This window comes from Puma concolor, chromosome B2 (assembly GCF_028749965.1).
Source record: "Puma concolor isolate L17-30 chromosome B2, mPumCon1.1.hap2, whole genome shotgun sequence".
Classification (NCBI taxonomy): Eukaryota; Metazoa; Chordata; class Mammalia; order Carnivora; family Felidae; genus Puma; species Puma concolor.
The window spans coordinates 123,736,374-123,752,421 of NC_141671.1; the positions used below are offsets into that span (position 1 = coordinate 123,736,374).

General features: G+C 38.6%; 1 protein-coding gene and 1 long non-coding RNA gene across 4 annotated transcripts in view; both read right to left on the reverse strand.

Annotated features, from left to right (window-relative positions):
• Positions 1-1,870: 1,870 nt before the first annotated feature.
• The window catches only part of HBS1L (HBS1 like translational GTPase), an 87,562-nt gene continuing 73,384 nt past the window's right edge, over positions 1,871-16,048 (reverse strand). For all 3 annotated transcript variants that reach the window (XM_086707923.1, XM_086707924.1, XM_086707925.1), the window contains 5 exons: positions 14,293-14,383; positions 13,751-13,859; positions 7,153-7,253; positions 4,132-4,276; positions 1,871-2,536 (listed from right to left, as the gene is read on the reverse strand). In XM_086707923.1, coding sequence (XP_086564049.1) covers positions 2,525-2,536; positions 4,132-4,276; positions 7,153-7,253; positions 13,751-13,859; positions 14,293-14,383 — 458 coding nt within the window. In that variant the 3' untranslated portion in view covers positions 1,871-2,524. The remainder of the gene's footprint in view (positions 2,537-4,131; positions 4,277-7,152; positions 7,254-13,750; positions 13,860-14,292; positions 14,384-16,048) is intronic.
• On the reverse strand, positions 9,077-13,744 carry LOC147581229 (uncharacterized). The gene is made up of 2 exons (XR_015251560.1): positions 11,977-13,744; positions 9,077-9,616 (listed from the first exon to the last, which is right to left on the reverse strand). It is a non-coding gene; the product is annotated as an uncharacterized LOC147581229 (long non-coding RNA).

Here is a 16,048-nt window from a genome sequence, read left to right on the forward strand (position 1 = left end):
ATAATGAACCTATGGAAAAAACACTAACAAGTCAAAATATGGATCTATCATGTTTTTAAGGCCGGTTATTCTACAGGCAATTGAGCGGTGGAGATTCACAAAGAGCTGAGATCAGAGAACAAAGAAGCCACTTGTGTGCAGAAACAGAGAAACCATAAATAGGAAGAAGAAAAACAGCACGGGAAGCAAAAGTGCCCCCAAATGGATGCACTGTTAGTAGTATGGATGGAAGTTTCAGGGGGAAGATTTCCACCAAAGCCAAGCTTGTGTATGCTTGCTGTTCGTCACTTAACCCCAACCTCCTACTGCCACCACACCTCTCCCACGCTGGGTGGGTCCCCTTAATGTCTCCACCCCCTTAAACAACAATCAATTGTACACATAATGCAAATAAGAAGACTGCACTTTATCACAATTTAAGAAGGGAGAAATAAACACTCATTTCTACTACTGCTGCTACTATTTTTTGATGCTAAACTTTTTTTTTTTTAATGTTTATTTATTTCTGAGACAGAGAGAGACAGAGCATGAGTGGGGGAGGGGCAGAGAGAGAGGGAGACACAGAATCGGAAGCAGGCTCCAGGCTCTGAGCTGTCAGCACAGAGCCCGACGCGGGGCTCGAACTCCCAAGCTGTGACATCATGACCAGAGCCGAAGCCGGACGCTTAACCGACTGCACCACCCAGGCGCCCCGATGCTAAATTCTTAACAGTTAATTCTATCAAGGCCTTATACAACACTGAGTGGACGTCTCTTGTTCTGGCCGCACCCCTGCCCAGTCCCAATCCATTTCTCCTGCCTAAAATCACCCTGAGTTTCCATCCAACCCTCCCAATGATTCTCAGCCACGTGCTGTGCATGATATCCACTTCACACCCAACTACAAGGGTGCCCCAAGCAAAGAAGTTAAACTCAATTATAGTCAGTGATGAGCTGTTTCTAGAACTTCTGGAAAACAAATGCTCTTTAAACCTGACCTTGACCTTGATGAAGGCTCTGCGGATCCAGGTATGGAATTGCTGGGGGTTCTGAACAGAGTCAGAGGGAAAAGCCAACACTGGAGAAGGCGAGTATAGATGAATGAGTCTTTGCTGACATTGAGCTGCTCCATCTAGATGGAGTCAATGTCTGGCTACCGCTAGTCTTTCTTTTTGGTTTACATCACTTTAAGTTAGGTTTTTGCCAGATCTATCTGTTAAATTCCTGATTACTATAATGCATAAATAAAACACTTTCTTAGCTTAGCAAGTTTACACTGGAGTGACAACTACTCAAACACTCTTCAGTAAAGAAATGTACTATATGGGTGTATTCGTGCTGATCATTCACCCAGCAGCACATCTACACTCTGTACATTTTAGCACATGGATGTTATTCTTCCACAGAATAAAAGAAATGTCGTACAAGGTAAGCCACCAATATACAAATCACACTATTTCCCAATAAAAAGGTTTATCATACAGTCCATCAGATCAGAGTCCCAGGCCCAGCTGAGGATGAATTCTACCCTAAAGCGACTTATACTCAGGAAGCAGCACAACAAATACCCATTAACTAAATTTACCTCGGAGTTTACTGTTGCAACTTTAAAGAAAAACATGACTTTACTCACAGGGGGCTTACAGTCTATAAAGTATGCAAGATAAAGTCATCATGTATGTAATTCTAAAATAGAAAACAGGAGAAATAAATTTATGGTTAGAAATGGAGGAGTTGAAATTTAATCTGTTAGGGAAAAAAAAAAAAAAAGGAATTCATGTGAGTCGGGAAACTTAGGTGAAAAAGATCCCATAAAATCCCCAAGTCATTTTTAGCAAGAGTGGTAGAGAACCTCATAAACAGACTCTAAGAAACAAAACACGATCTGCTGTTATGCTCAAACTAACGCAATTTATTAGCTGGCTTTACACCTTAAATAATCTCTTGGTTACCTACAGGTACAGTTCCACTAATTCCAAACCAAGCTTTCAAAAGTTCATTGTTGGAGGAAGAACATTCTTATGCTCAACACAAAATACCTCTTTTATAACTTTCAGCAAATCTTTTCTTAGAGTTAACTAAAAAAAAAATTGCTCAGGTCAAATATTAACTACCTTAACAACCAATTTAGTTTATTTTCCATCAAAATGTGCGCAGGAGAGTTGAAAATCAAAAGAGAACACTGTAAACATTTTGTGGTTTGGCTGGAAGTAGAGTTCATTTCATGATGACTGAACGTCTTCTAATACATATTTCTGATAGTTTCCATAAACCTCAGCAAAGTAAATCCATACACTAACATTTCAAAGGGAAAGTTGTTTTCTTAAATGAAAGTGCAATATTAGCCTTTCTTTGCCATTTGGCAACTTGAAATTTTCGCAGGAGTGCTGATTAATACTTCTTTGTAGTTGATTATATCATTTTAAGTTTCTCTCTCATTTAAAAAAATATCAATTGCACATTGTTCCTTTAACTGAACTGGATTCTTTAAAACAGACGTTAGCTATTTCACTGCATTTGGAAACATGGTAGAAATTCTGACCCATCATTCTTTTATCTGTAAAAGAAAAAAACAAAAAAAGGCGCTATAATTTATTCATTCACATATTAAGAACAATAACAAAAGGAAAATGACAGTGAAATAATCATTATATCAAGATGAAACTTTTCTTTTTTCCTGCAACTTTTCCCCTTCCCCAGTCATGCTATTTCTGAGATTTACTACAATCTCTCCATTATGTTCCACAAGACACTGTGTCTTATTTCTAGAATGCTCTTTTAGAAAGAATGCTTTGATGGATTACGTGTCACGTTGCTGACAGTGCATTAGATAACATTTACTGAATGCCAATTACGGTGCCAAGTGTTTTGTGTAGACCTTCACTTCACGACGCTGGGAGGTAGGTTCCTGTACCCCATTTTTACAGGTGAATAAACTGAAGGAGAAATGTGCTTGTGCTGCTAGGAGTCAGTGGGGTAGTAACAAACTTGGGCAGCTGGACTCCAAAGCCTTTTGCGGGATGCAAGTATAACTGGATTTGGATGCAACATAAAGCCCCATGTTCAAAGCAGACACTCCGTTCGATGAAGTGAATAACTTTCATGCGGAAAACGATCAAATGAAATAATGAAGTTCCCTTTAAAAAAATAATATTCCTAAGATTTACATCAATCATGATTGTGTGGAAGAACATTTAAATTACTGAAGTTCTCTGGTCCACTTCTGGCTATTTTCTCCAAAACTCAACTGCACCTTACATTATACAATAGGTCCCTTTCATTAACATTAATTGAACTTTCTGAATGGATCATTTCAAAGAACACTGAGAACCAGTTATTTAAAGAAAAAACAATAATGATGGCTCTTCTATTAAATGAAATCACTTCCCCCAAATTCACTGGACTCTTAAAGTCTGTATTCTCATAATTTGGATTGCATAGTTTCAAATCTATTTTTCAACAAATTTAATTAAAAAAAATTTTTTTAACATTTATTTTTTTGAGAGACAGTGAAGGAGTAGGAGGGGGGCAGAGATGGGGGGAGACAAAGAATCTGAAGCAGGCTCCAGGCTCTGAGGTGTTAGCAAAGACCCAACGCGGGGCTCAAACTCACAAACAGTGAGATCGTGACCTCAGCCAAAGTCAGATGTTTAATCCACTGAGCCACCCAGGTGCCCCGAATTTACTTTAATTTTTAATAAATGTTTATTTATTTTTGAGACAGAGAGACAGAGAGAGAGCATGTGTAAGCAAGGGAAGGGCAGAGACAGAGGGAGAGAGAGAATCCCAAGCAGGCTCCGTGATGCCGGTGCAGAGCCCCATGTGGGGACTCGATCTTATGAACCCTGGGATCATGACGTGAGCCAAAATCAAGAATTGGACACTGAACCGACTGAGCCAACCCCAGGCGTCCCAAAAGTTACCTTAATTTTGAGGAATATCACTCATGGGGAAGACAGTTTGGAAGTCTCACTGTGAAAAGTTCTAAAACCACACGTTTTCTTGCCATCATGTAAAAAGACTTTAACATAAATTTTAAAATCTTGTTCTAGTACCATAACTGTGTTCCCCTTAAGCCATAAAGTCTCAGTGAGCATTCTCACAAAGCAGGTAAAGAAGAGACGCCACGACAGGTAACCAGCCTCACGGTACCTCGGTGACCACGCCCGCGGCAATGGTGGAGCCGCCGTAGCGCAGCATGAACCTCCCCAGCTCCTTAAAGTCTTTGTACAGCTCCAGCGCCACCGGCCGTTGCGTCTGCAGCTCCACCAAGGCGTTCTGGCCTTTGGTCAACAATCTGTCAGAAAAGGGGGAGCGGGGACGACACGGATATCCCGCAGAGGTGAATAATGCAGTAACAAACCAAAAAATGTATATTTCACATTTGATCAACTTTCAAAAACTTAAAAAGAAAAAGTTTTTAAAATGAAAATATATACCTTTGAATTTTTCTGGGTCAGTTGAAAGAAATGAGAGGAATAATTCTAGATTTAAGAAATATTAGCTACATTTTATATACGTGTGTGTGTGTGTGTGTGTGTGTGTGTGTGTATTTTTTACCAATCTTCCAAATACAGCTCTTGAAGGACCCTATAACCTAAAATGCTCAAGGACCCTCCACCAAAGCCTTCCCTTCATTCCCTCATGCAACTGAGAGGTTCAATATCTAATAAAGAAAGTAAAGAATTTTCATTTTAAAAGAGGAACATAATATAAAATTCTAATTGGGGGGACGAAGTGTTAGGAAGTTATGTATAAAGACGACAAAATCTCCTAGTGCCAATAGACTATTCTAAACCTCTCTCTTTCCTTCCCTCCTCTCTCTTTTCTCACACAGGAATAGTAATTCTTTAACAAGCGTTCAAAATAAAATCACATAAGATTTTTCCATCGTATGATGTCTGTAGGAAACGAACGGGGTGGGGCAGGAGCCTTCATATAAGCAGTTCCATACAAATATAAACAAAAATCCTCATGCAATGGGCCCTCCCAAACTTACAGCAAGAGTAGATCCCAAAAGGGGGCATTTTGAAAACGTTCTCTAATTTAATTTTGATAACATTCTCTAATTTAATTTTGATGTGTTCTAGAAAAAAAACAGCAATTATAAACTCTCCTTCTGGAAGATTAGTTCAGAGACAGAATAAGCCAAAAAAGTTTTTAAAAAAGTATTCCAAAATTCCCAAAAATTGGCTTGGACAATTTCAGTCCAAAGTCCAATTCCTTAGAAAGGAGAGTATCTAATATATTCATAATTTGTACTTAATGTTGTTTCTAGAAAGCTTGATTCCATCCATATGAAGCAATCAAGTCTGTAATTTGCCAGCGGTGGAAAGGAAGGAAAGACCAAATGGCGCTGGTATAAAGTAAGAGAAAGGCTACAAATTAGGTGCCAGGGAAATTAATATGAGAATATACTAGAACCCAGAATCACTGAGCAGGGAGCAGAAGCAGGGAGGGGAAAATTCAGAATTAGATGTGATGAGTCAATTTTAGATTGAGAATTCTCCCAATCACTTGTGTGGGTCAAACAACATGGATCCTGCCAAAAATACTATAATTTATGTGAACCAGCTGACTAGGTTAAATTCCTGGCTCTGCCCCCTTGCTAGCTCTGTGAACTTGAACATGTTATATAACTTCTCTAAACCTCAGCTTCCTTATCTGAAAAATGGGGGAAATCGTACGTGCTTCGTAAGGTTGCTGAGAATATAAACCATGTGAAAGCAGTCCCGAGAGAGCCTAGGAAATAGCGGTCCTTCAGAAATGTTCGCCATTATTTACACTTCTCAGGACATTATGGCATCACGGACTTTAAAGACCCAGGTTAAACCTGAAGAAGTATCAGTGACTACACATACTGTGGTGAGCACTGAATAATGCACAGAACTGTCAAATCACTATGCTGTACACCTGAAACTAACATAACATTGCATGTCAACCATATTTCAATACATTTTTAAAATCCATCTTAAAAAAAAATAAAAAGAACTATTAAGGAACTATCTTCGAAAGAGAGATTAAGTAACTCTTTCTTCCTAACTAATGGAGAAACGGGCATGGGTATAGAGCAGAGTGAAGACTCACTTCCACTTGCACCCTACCTATTAGCCCACTAGCCACCTCTGGGCCTCTTACCCAGGTACGAATGAGGAGGAACACCCAAAGACTGAAAAAAAGGGGATTTTGGGTGGGATTCCCCATAGGGTTGAAACGAGGAAAACCCCAAAGCTAAAGCAGCCAAGCCAAACTGTGGTTAGTTAGCCTTTAGTTGAATTAGGGTAAAAAACTTAAGGTTCTCAGGAAGCACTTCCTTTGAAAAATCCCAACCTTGTCCCGGCCAAAGGGAATTGTCCCCACTGAGGCCTGGATATTAATGATAATCAAGAGGGAAACAACATGGTGGTGATCACCTCAGCTTAAAGCTCCACGTGGATTCTGAACAGAAAGAAAAATTCTGGGTGGGAAAAAAAACTAGAAGCTACAGGGTATGCAATATACTTTTTGCCTGGAGTATTCTGAAAGTATGGAATGCTTCTCATTAAGGAGGTGACAAGAAAGTTAAGAGCAACACTCAGGTGTAATCTGGAACTGGCGGCTAGGCATAATTGAAATTCATTCTTTAAAATGTAGAACTGACTTTTTTAAGTGCCTTTATTTTTACATCATCAGTACCCAGGGCTTGACACATATATGCAAACTTACATTAACATCTTTATTCACAATCCACACCCCACTGCCACCATCCATAACAGAAATTATATCTAGTGGCACTCATACCTAGACGGAAGCTTAAATATATGGTCTGTGTTTATTTTAATCTAGTCTGTGCAAAGAAAGATTTCTGGAACAAGTAAAATTAGATTTAGGTTTCATTTATCACAAAGAGAAATACTATCACAATGAATTAATCAGTAAAAAATTTGCTAAATTTTAATTTTTTTTAAATGTTTATTTATTTTTGAGAGAGACAGAGACAGAGCTTGAGCAGGGGAGGGGCAGAGACAGAGGGAGACACAGAATCCGAAGGAGGCTCCAGGCTCTGAGCTGTCAGCATAGAGCTCAAGGCAGGGCTTGAACCCACGGACAGTGAGATCATGACCTGAGCCAAAGCCGGATGCCCAACCGCCCGAGCCACCCAGGCACCCCTTTGCTAAATTTTAAAATACTCACTTTGGCTTCTTCTTTGTGACTTCACCCGTGCTTTTGTTTAAGACGCTAATCAATCGTTTAATAACGGCAGGCTCACTGACAGTCTGGTAGTGTAACAGCACCTGAAACAAAAAATGGTCCTGTCAAAACACTCTTTACCGTGCACCCGCGGCTGTTTATCCTGGTGTCACATTCCATCATATGAATGCACTCGGCACTCCTGCCGGAAGCTTTCGGGGTCTCCAGCTGCTTCCTAAGTCCTACCATTCCGATCAGGGTGTTCCTTCACTTACTAAGGGAAAAAGGTCACAGGAGCCAGTTTGAGTCTCTCCTCCACTAACTTAACGAACCTTAGTAGATCAGACAACCTTCCTTACAGGGTCGTGATGAGAACTGAACAAGATCAGAGACAGTGCCTGGTATAGATGTTCATCAAATGCAAACTGTTCCATCACAAAAATGAGGGAAGGGGGATCATGTGATATTCAGCAGTAGTTAATGTATTCATTGTTGGATAATGAGAATAAAATATTATATAGGACTTTATTAGACAGTCTTTGAACTCAGGCCTGACTCTACACTTTTCCAAGTGTGTGATATGGGGCAAGTCCTTTTAAAGCCCTTTATCCCCAACACCTCCAGCCTCAGGTTCCTTATCAATGAGAAAAATCAGATAATGTTATTTTGAAGTGGTGAATATTCAGTTAATTGATGATCTTAAATTTTAGCTATTGTTCGTGTTTTATATGTAAGGAAGTTTAATATCAAAAAGGTTAAGCAACTTAATGTAGCCATGGTGATATGTTTCAGAGGTGAATTTTAATTTTTTTTTTAATGTATGTTTATTTTTGAGAGAGACACAGACAGAATGAAAGTGGGTTAGGGGCAGAGACAGAGGGAGACACAGAATCCAAAGCAGGCTCCAGGCTCCGAGCTGTCAGCACAGAGCCCGACACGGGGCTCGAACTCACGAGCTGTGAGATCATGACCTGAGCCGAAGCTGGACGCTCAACCGAATGGGCCACCCAGGCGCCCCTCAGAGGTGAATTTTATATGCTGGGATCAACTAGAGTAAAAGTTACACTGGCTATCCTCATTCAAATAACAAGCACTAAATGCGCAATATGTCTATAGTTGGGTATACTGGGAAGACCAAATACTCAGCAAGTGGCAAAGCTGGCAAGGTTTAAGTGGTCTGACCATTTTATGCTGTTTGCTTGAAAAAACACTGACACTTCTACTATGGAACTTCTTGGCTGGACAGCACATTCAGAAAAGAGAAATACAAGGGGGACTCATGGATGCACAATCCTGGACTCTGTAACTTTCTAAAAACCCAAGTCTTTCAACCAGCACTTTGTTCATTCTGTCTACTTCTCTCCCCAGGACAATGCTGCCCTCAGTCCAGGACAATCCTCTCTCATCTGAATTAAAGTGCAGGCTCCTTCCTGTCTCTCTGCCACCACTCTTGTCCCTCCCTTAGCCAGTCTTCTTAAATCTACCAGACTGATCTTCCAAAAGATAAACTTAACGATACACCCTTGCTTTTTAAAACCATGGAAACTTTAACTCCACTACTAGGCACAAGGCCCTTCTCAACGTGACCCTCACTTCTCCAGCCTCATCTCTCTCCATCGCCTCTTCCATTCTCCTTTCCAGGCATACAGAGCTTCTACTCCCTACATGTACCACGCCCTTTGTAAGCTTTAGGCTTTTGCACACGTGATGCCTCTGGCTAGAACACAGCTTCCACCTGTGCAGCCTCACTGGGCTAACTCCTACTCATGCTACTCCAACCCTCTTAGCGTGATGCATCCCCTCCTGCAAGAAGCCTGACCTCTAGTCTGAGCTAGACACCTTCCTCTGGGTCCCCTAATCTCACGACATAACCTCTCACTTTTATTGTAGCTGCTGTTTTAAGTGTCTGTCATCCCATGTAAATATAAACTCTGTGAGACAAGGAACTATGTATACCAGTACCAGACATTTAACCAGCACTAAGTATTTATGAAATAAATGTAAGAATGAAGGAATAAGAACACCTACAACACATGGAAGAAGAAATCAGTCATGTGGTTTTGTTTCTTTGTTTTTTTTAAAGGCACAACCGAACCTCCATTATTCTACAAAGGCAAATTAGTTTTTGTTTTGTTTTGTTTTTTTATCAATGGCATGTGACCATTATAAACTGGAAACATTCCAGAAAAATTTAATGACCAACTCTTACCAGGGGAAAAAACCTTCCACAACACATGGTAAAGTTACATTTGTGTATCCAACACGGTCAGGGGTCAAAAGGCACCAACGTGTAACGTAAATGTAGTTCTACAAATCTAAGAAACATTTCTTTTGCAACAAACAGGTAAATAAGCAGAAAGCCCATTACTTGGCTCAGGTGTGACTAAGAAATCAATACCAGTCTCCATCCAAGGCTCGCCAAATTTGAAAGAACAGAAGCACACGAACCTACTTAAGTTTCTTCTAACTTCTGTGAGCTGTGTATGGGTTCCACCCAATGAGGTAGATGAATGGATCGTAGCAGTTTGGGGTACAGTGTGTGTGTGTGTGTGTGTGTGTGTGTGTGTGTGTGTGTGTGTGTGTTGTGTGTTTTATGTCCATAGTATCTTACAGGTAGTAGCTCAGGAAAACAAAACAAAAACAAAAACAAAAAAAAACCTTGTGGAACATGAGTGAAAAAATCTACATGCCAAGTAAGTGGAAAGTAATTGTATATTATATTAACATTTAGTTCATATTACATATAACCCAAGTCATCTATAATTCAAACCAGTATGCAGCATAATGTAAAAGGAAAAGGATCTCAAAGTGAAAAGTACTGACTATGAGTCCTGGCTTAATCACTCATTATTCGGACAGTCACCACACCCAAGTCTCCAATTCCTCACCTGTAAGTGCAGACAACACTAACACAAGTCTACGATCTTATCTGCAATTCAAAAATCCAAAAGACTGAAAACCTAAGTTGTTCCTGATTCTGCTATAACCCACTTAAGTAGCAAAAGAGGACTTGAAGTAAGGCAATTTACAGTCCTTATTTATTCTACTTAGCATTAACAAGCTGTGATGCAGAATTACTAGTATGTTTGATTACAGGGTGTTGCCCCATCATCTGTTAGGGGTTTTACATAACATGCATGCATCATATCACCTTTCTATAATCTGAATATTTCTGAACTCTGAAACACACTAGCTTGAAGAGTTTCAGATAAGGGTTGGGACTCTACTTCATGTGGGGTTGTGAAAATAAAATTATGTAGTGTTTTATAAAACTGTAATGAGCTACATAATCTGTTAGGTGGTAAAGTAAGTCAAATTATCATTTTCCTTACACTTCCAGGTGACCTATATTTTAAAACTATCAAGGCATATATGGTCCATTAGTTTACAACAAGAAAGCTAAGACCACTCAATAGGGAAAGGACAGTCCTTACAACAAATGGTGCTGGGAAAACTGGGTAATCCACATGCAAAAGAACGAAGATGAAGCCTTACTTTACCCATGTACAAAAATTAATTCAAAATGGATCAAAGACCCAAACAAAAGAATGAAAACTATGAAACTCATAGAAGAAAACAGAGAGGGAAGTTTCCTTGATGTTGAATCTGGCAATGATTTCTTATATATGACACCAGAAGTATCGGCAACAAAAGATAAATGGGACCTCATCAAAATTAAAAACTGTTGTACATCAAACAGCATTATTAAGAGATTAAAACGACAGCCCACAGAATGGAAGACAATATCTGCAAATCACATATCTAACAAGGGATTAATATCCAAAATACATAAAGTACTGAAAAGATACTCAACATCACTAACCATTATTAGGGGAAATGCAAATCAAAACCACAACGAAATACCACTCACTTCACAACCATTAGTTTGCCTATCAGTTAAAAGCATCCTACTCTTGATTTTTGGCTCAGGTCATGATCTCATGGTTTGTGAGTTCAAGCCCCACATCAGGCTTTGAGCAGACGGCACACAGAGCCTGTTTGGATTCTCTCTCTCAAAATAAAGAAGCTTAAAAAAATCACCCACACCGCCCCCCGCCCCTTACACACACACACTACCAAGTGTTGGTGAGGAAGTGGAGAAAAGAGACCACTTGCACACTGCTAGAAAGAGCATAAAATGGTGCGGCTACTATGAAAAATAGTCTGGCGGTTCTTCAAAAAGTTAAACACAGAATTACCACATGATCCAGCAATTCCACTCTTAGGTACGCACTCAAAAAGACTGAAGAAAAAAAAAAGGGGGGGGGTCAAACAGATACTTGTATGCCAATGTTCAAGGAAGCATTATTCGCAATCACCAAAAGATGGAAACAACCCCAAGGTCCATCAACGGATGAACGGATAAACGATACATGGCATACACATACTATTCAACCTTAAAAAGAAATGAAATTCTGACATGTGCTACAATACTGATGAACTCTGAAAACATTATGCTAAATGAAGTAAGTCAGACACAAAAGGACAAAACCGTATGATTCCACTTATGAGGGACGTAAGATAGGCAAATTCATAAAGAAAGAAAGTAGAATAGCGGTTGCCAAGGGAAAAAGGGAAGGAGTAACAGGGAGTTTTTGTTTAGAGGATACAGAGGTTCAGTAGGGGGTGAGGAAAAAGTTGCGGTGATGGATGGTGTTGTGTTGACGGTCGCACAAAAACGCTGAGTGTACTAAATGCCACTAAACTGTACACTTAAAAACGATTAAAATGGTAAATTTTATGTTATAAAATATTTTACAGTAAAAAAGCATAAGTTTAGTTAAAGTCTAACCCATTCTTCTATTTTTCTTCTTAAATAGAGTTTACCATACAAACTAAGAGACACAAATACTTCATGTAGTGTTAAGAAATGAGTCCCCAAATAGCAAAATTTTAATTGCTTGGGAAGCCTTTTCTCGGTTTAAAAACAAAACAAACCAACAAACAAAAACTGAAGGTTCCTTCCCACAAGGGGCAGATTAAATGACAAAACACGACTGTTTTATTCTGAAACAAATTTCATCCTCGTATTCGTGAATCAATATACGCGGTGTAATTTCATAAAGGAACACGGACAAACTTTCAATTCATACTTATTTTTAAAAAACTACAGTAGACAGGAAGACAGTATTACTATTCAAAGTAACTACTGACCTCTTGACCTCTCTACCTCTCCAATGGCAAAAATTATTGCTGCATGAGTAAAAACACGCCGTAACCAACCTCTCCAGTTTCTCCCCACTGGACATACTGCTTTCTAAGAACGAGTGCCGTTCATTCACAGCAATTAAGCTACAGTTTCTTGCCTGTTAAAGAAGAATTCTGAATATTTAAAAATTAAATATTTTCAACTAGAACAACTATTTTGGAGAAACAATTTTAGTCTTTTTTTAGCATTTGGGAGAAATGGTATATGATTAAAACTAAAATTCTTGAACAGTATCTTATATTTTTTATATGACCAAATTTACATAGAAATAATTACAAAGAGTTATAATCAAAGTGCATGGTTATTTCAAAGGTGTGTAAGTATAAAATGAATTTAAATAAGCTAAATAAATTTATTCCCAACCTCTAAAACATGATCACTAACTAAACTGAGCTTAAAGGTCAATTACTACTACTGTCTTATTTTTATTTCAAAGATGCATTAAATGCTGAAAATGATCTGTTTATATTTTCAAAGGCAAGCCATTTAATTCCACTAAATATTTTATTGTCATCCAAATCTGTACTATATAAGCTGACCAAGAAAGAAAAAAAAAAGTCTAATAAGAAAAACTTCATCTGTTAAGTGGCAAAAGCAAAGTATCAAACTCTAAACACAGGATGGCCCCAAACATCTGAAAAAAAATTACACATAAAAGAAGAAACCCATGCAATGCACAGGCAGTGTATCTTCTGGCCAAGTAATATTAGAGTATAAAAACTCCTCTCCTTCCCATTAAATGTGCATGTTCAGATGATGCTGGTAAATGATAACCTACAAACAAACCTCACAGCCTGCAGGGTCTAAATGTGTTGCTTCGGCCCAATTAAAGTTAACCCTGTGTCAAGCATCCCCAGAACGTATTCATAAATACCAATGGGTGGACAACACGCACACATAAAAATACACTAAATGTAAAGTGTCGAGATATTTATGTAGTATGCAATTACAGAGTATTCTTATCTTTTATGTGTGTGTTTTCCAAAGTTTTCTATAATAATGTATTACTTTTATAATCAGAAACACTATAAATAAGCATATTAAAGCCAGAACAGAAAGACATAATCTAAGATTAGTCAGGTAGCCTGTAGAACACAGTAAAAAACATCAACCATTTTCCCTAAATGAATTTTACTATTATCCTTACTTTGTATCCTGTTGATTACAAAATTTCTTTTTAATGCCTCACTGAAAAAATCGTCAGACTCAAGGACCAAAATGAAAAAATACAAATGACTTTCAAAGTCTAATTTCATGTTTTTCTGGATTAGGGTAGTAAGAGGTTAGTTGAAAATAACTATGATAGCATTCTCGCTTGTAAAGTAAGTTACACTTTTTAAGATGAAGTTACTTTGAATGTATAAAAACAATAACAAACATTTTGAAACTTACAGGAAATCCTTTAGTGATAGGAATTTCAATATTAAAGATGAGGATCCGAGCTCTGAAACGAGTGCAAGCTTTAATGGGTTCTTTGGGGCCACAGAATATGCAGCCAACACTGTAACAGAAAAAAAACAGAGACGGGGTGGGGGGGAGGGGGGAGAGAAGGTACTTGAAGAACAAATAAATACACATCAAATAGGAGTATCTCTAAAACCATTTACAAATAAAACAATCAAGTAAATTGGGGACTTTTCTAAATACTCCCTTCTGGGTTAAGGCAAAGCTTATACCATTATTAACCTTCCACCATTTTCATACGTTACAGCTTTCACTCAAAGAACGTGTTGAGTACACGTGCTGACATGTATTAATTTCAGTTTTAAGCAGATTTTGCTCATCATTTTTACATTTCTACAAGTGCCTATTTTTGGCCAAATGAAATTCGAAATTAATATTCATTCTTTCAGTTCGGTAGGTGAGTTGCAAGATCTATGTTTTGAGGTCCTACATCCAAAATAAGGGTCGCTTAAACTCATTTTCTCACTCACTTGATCTTGATGATATCCATGCCAACCAGCGTAAGACTAACATGATCACCTGCCGCCGCCCAATCAACAGGTTCATCATGCAGAGTGATTCCTGGAAATGAGTAAGAACCAAAGCATACAGTGAAACACCTCAATATCAAACCATAACAACCAAGAGAGCTTGGCTGATTTATGCCTCATCAGTCACTACTCATCATTTTCAATATGAATAGATTGAGAATGAGAAGTGTAACTGTGAGCGTTGAGGAAAACACACTTCCTCTAGACTTGACTCTTCTAGAACACCACCCTAAACATAAAGTGACTTGTATTTGTCCAAAAAAGGCTGATTTCTGCTTATTTAATCAAGGTTTTAAAACTCATTTATACAACTCATTTTATAACTCATTTATACAGCTATTAAACATGCCCCCGTTCAAATAGTTCTCTTATATTAATAGATGCGGGCATAATAATGCAGTTCAAATCACTTAATAACATAAAATATGGGACTAGGGGAGGTGTCCAGTAACCCTTAGGGCATCAGTGCTCAGTCAGATGGTACTCTTGACAGGCCCCTTCACTATTCCTGGCTCAAAAGAAATGCTTCCCAGAAAGAGAGAGAGATCCACAATGCTAACTGGTTATAAGAAAAGTGTAAGGAAATTTAATTTAAAACTGATCCCAGGTGTTGCTATACACCTTTATTACCTAGGGATAATCCTGGAGAACAATTACAAAGGGCATTACTCCACTACCTTATTCAAAAGCTATGAAAAGGTATCTCATATTTTCTGATTCTATGGGGCAAATTAATGGGCTAATAGTAAGTTCCGTTCCACTAGAACTTGAACCTTTTGATGAAGACAGTGCATAGGCCAACCACTGTGAAACAGTTCTTGATGGACATGTTTTTAGTAAATGATAACTCACCCATATCTTTCTCAAAATACTATTTTTTTCCCATGTAGCATACACTTAAGAAACTCTTAACTTTCTTTTAGACTTTTTATGAGTGCAAAGAGAACTTTAAAAGCTCTGAGACAACCTAGAGTTTTATTTGAAATTTTATGTATGTATATACCTGCATTAGTCTAGGAGGAGCCATAACTTTTATCAAGGCATCAAAGAGGTTCTTGAGTCCAAAAACTTAACAATTACAATATTAAGGAATGTTTGTTAAATTTTCAACTACTTTAGTTTTTAAATGTAAACTTATTAAAAATTTTTTTTTTTTAATTTTTTTTTTCAACGTTTATTTATTTTTGGGACAGAGAGAGACAGAGAATGAACGGGGGAGGGGCAGGGAGAGAGGGAGACACAGAATCGGAAACAGGCTCCAGGCTCTGAGCCATCAGCCCAGAGCCTGACGCGGGGCTCGAACTCACGGACCGCGAGATCGTGACCTGGTTGAAGTCGGACGCTTAACCGACTGCGCCACCCAGGCGCCCCAAAAAAATTTTTTTAAAAAGGTGGGGGGGCACCTGGGTGGCTCAGTCGGTTAAGTGTCCGACTTCAGCTCAGGTCATGGTATCATGGTCCATGAGTTTGAGCCCCGCACCGGGCTCTGTGCTGACAGCTCAGAGCCTGGAGCCTGCTTGGGATTCTGTGTCTCCCTCTCTCTCTGACCCTCCCCCGTTCATGCTCTGTCTCTGTCTCAAAAATAAACAAACATTAAAAAAAAATGTTTTTTTTTTTAATGTAAACTTAAAGTGATCATATCTGATTTTTGTTATGAAATGTGGAACTGAAGGCAGGAACTGGCCACTTACAACAA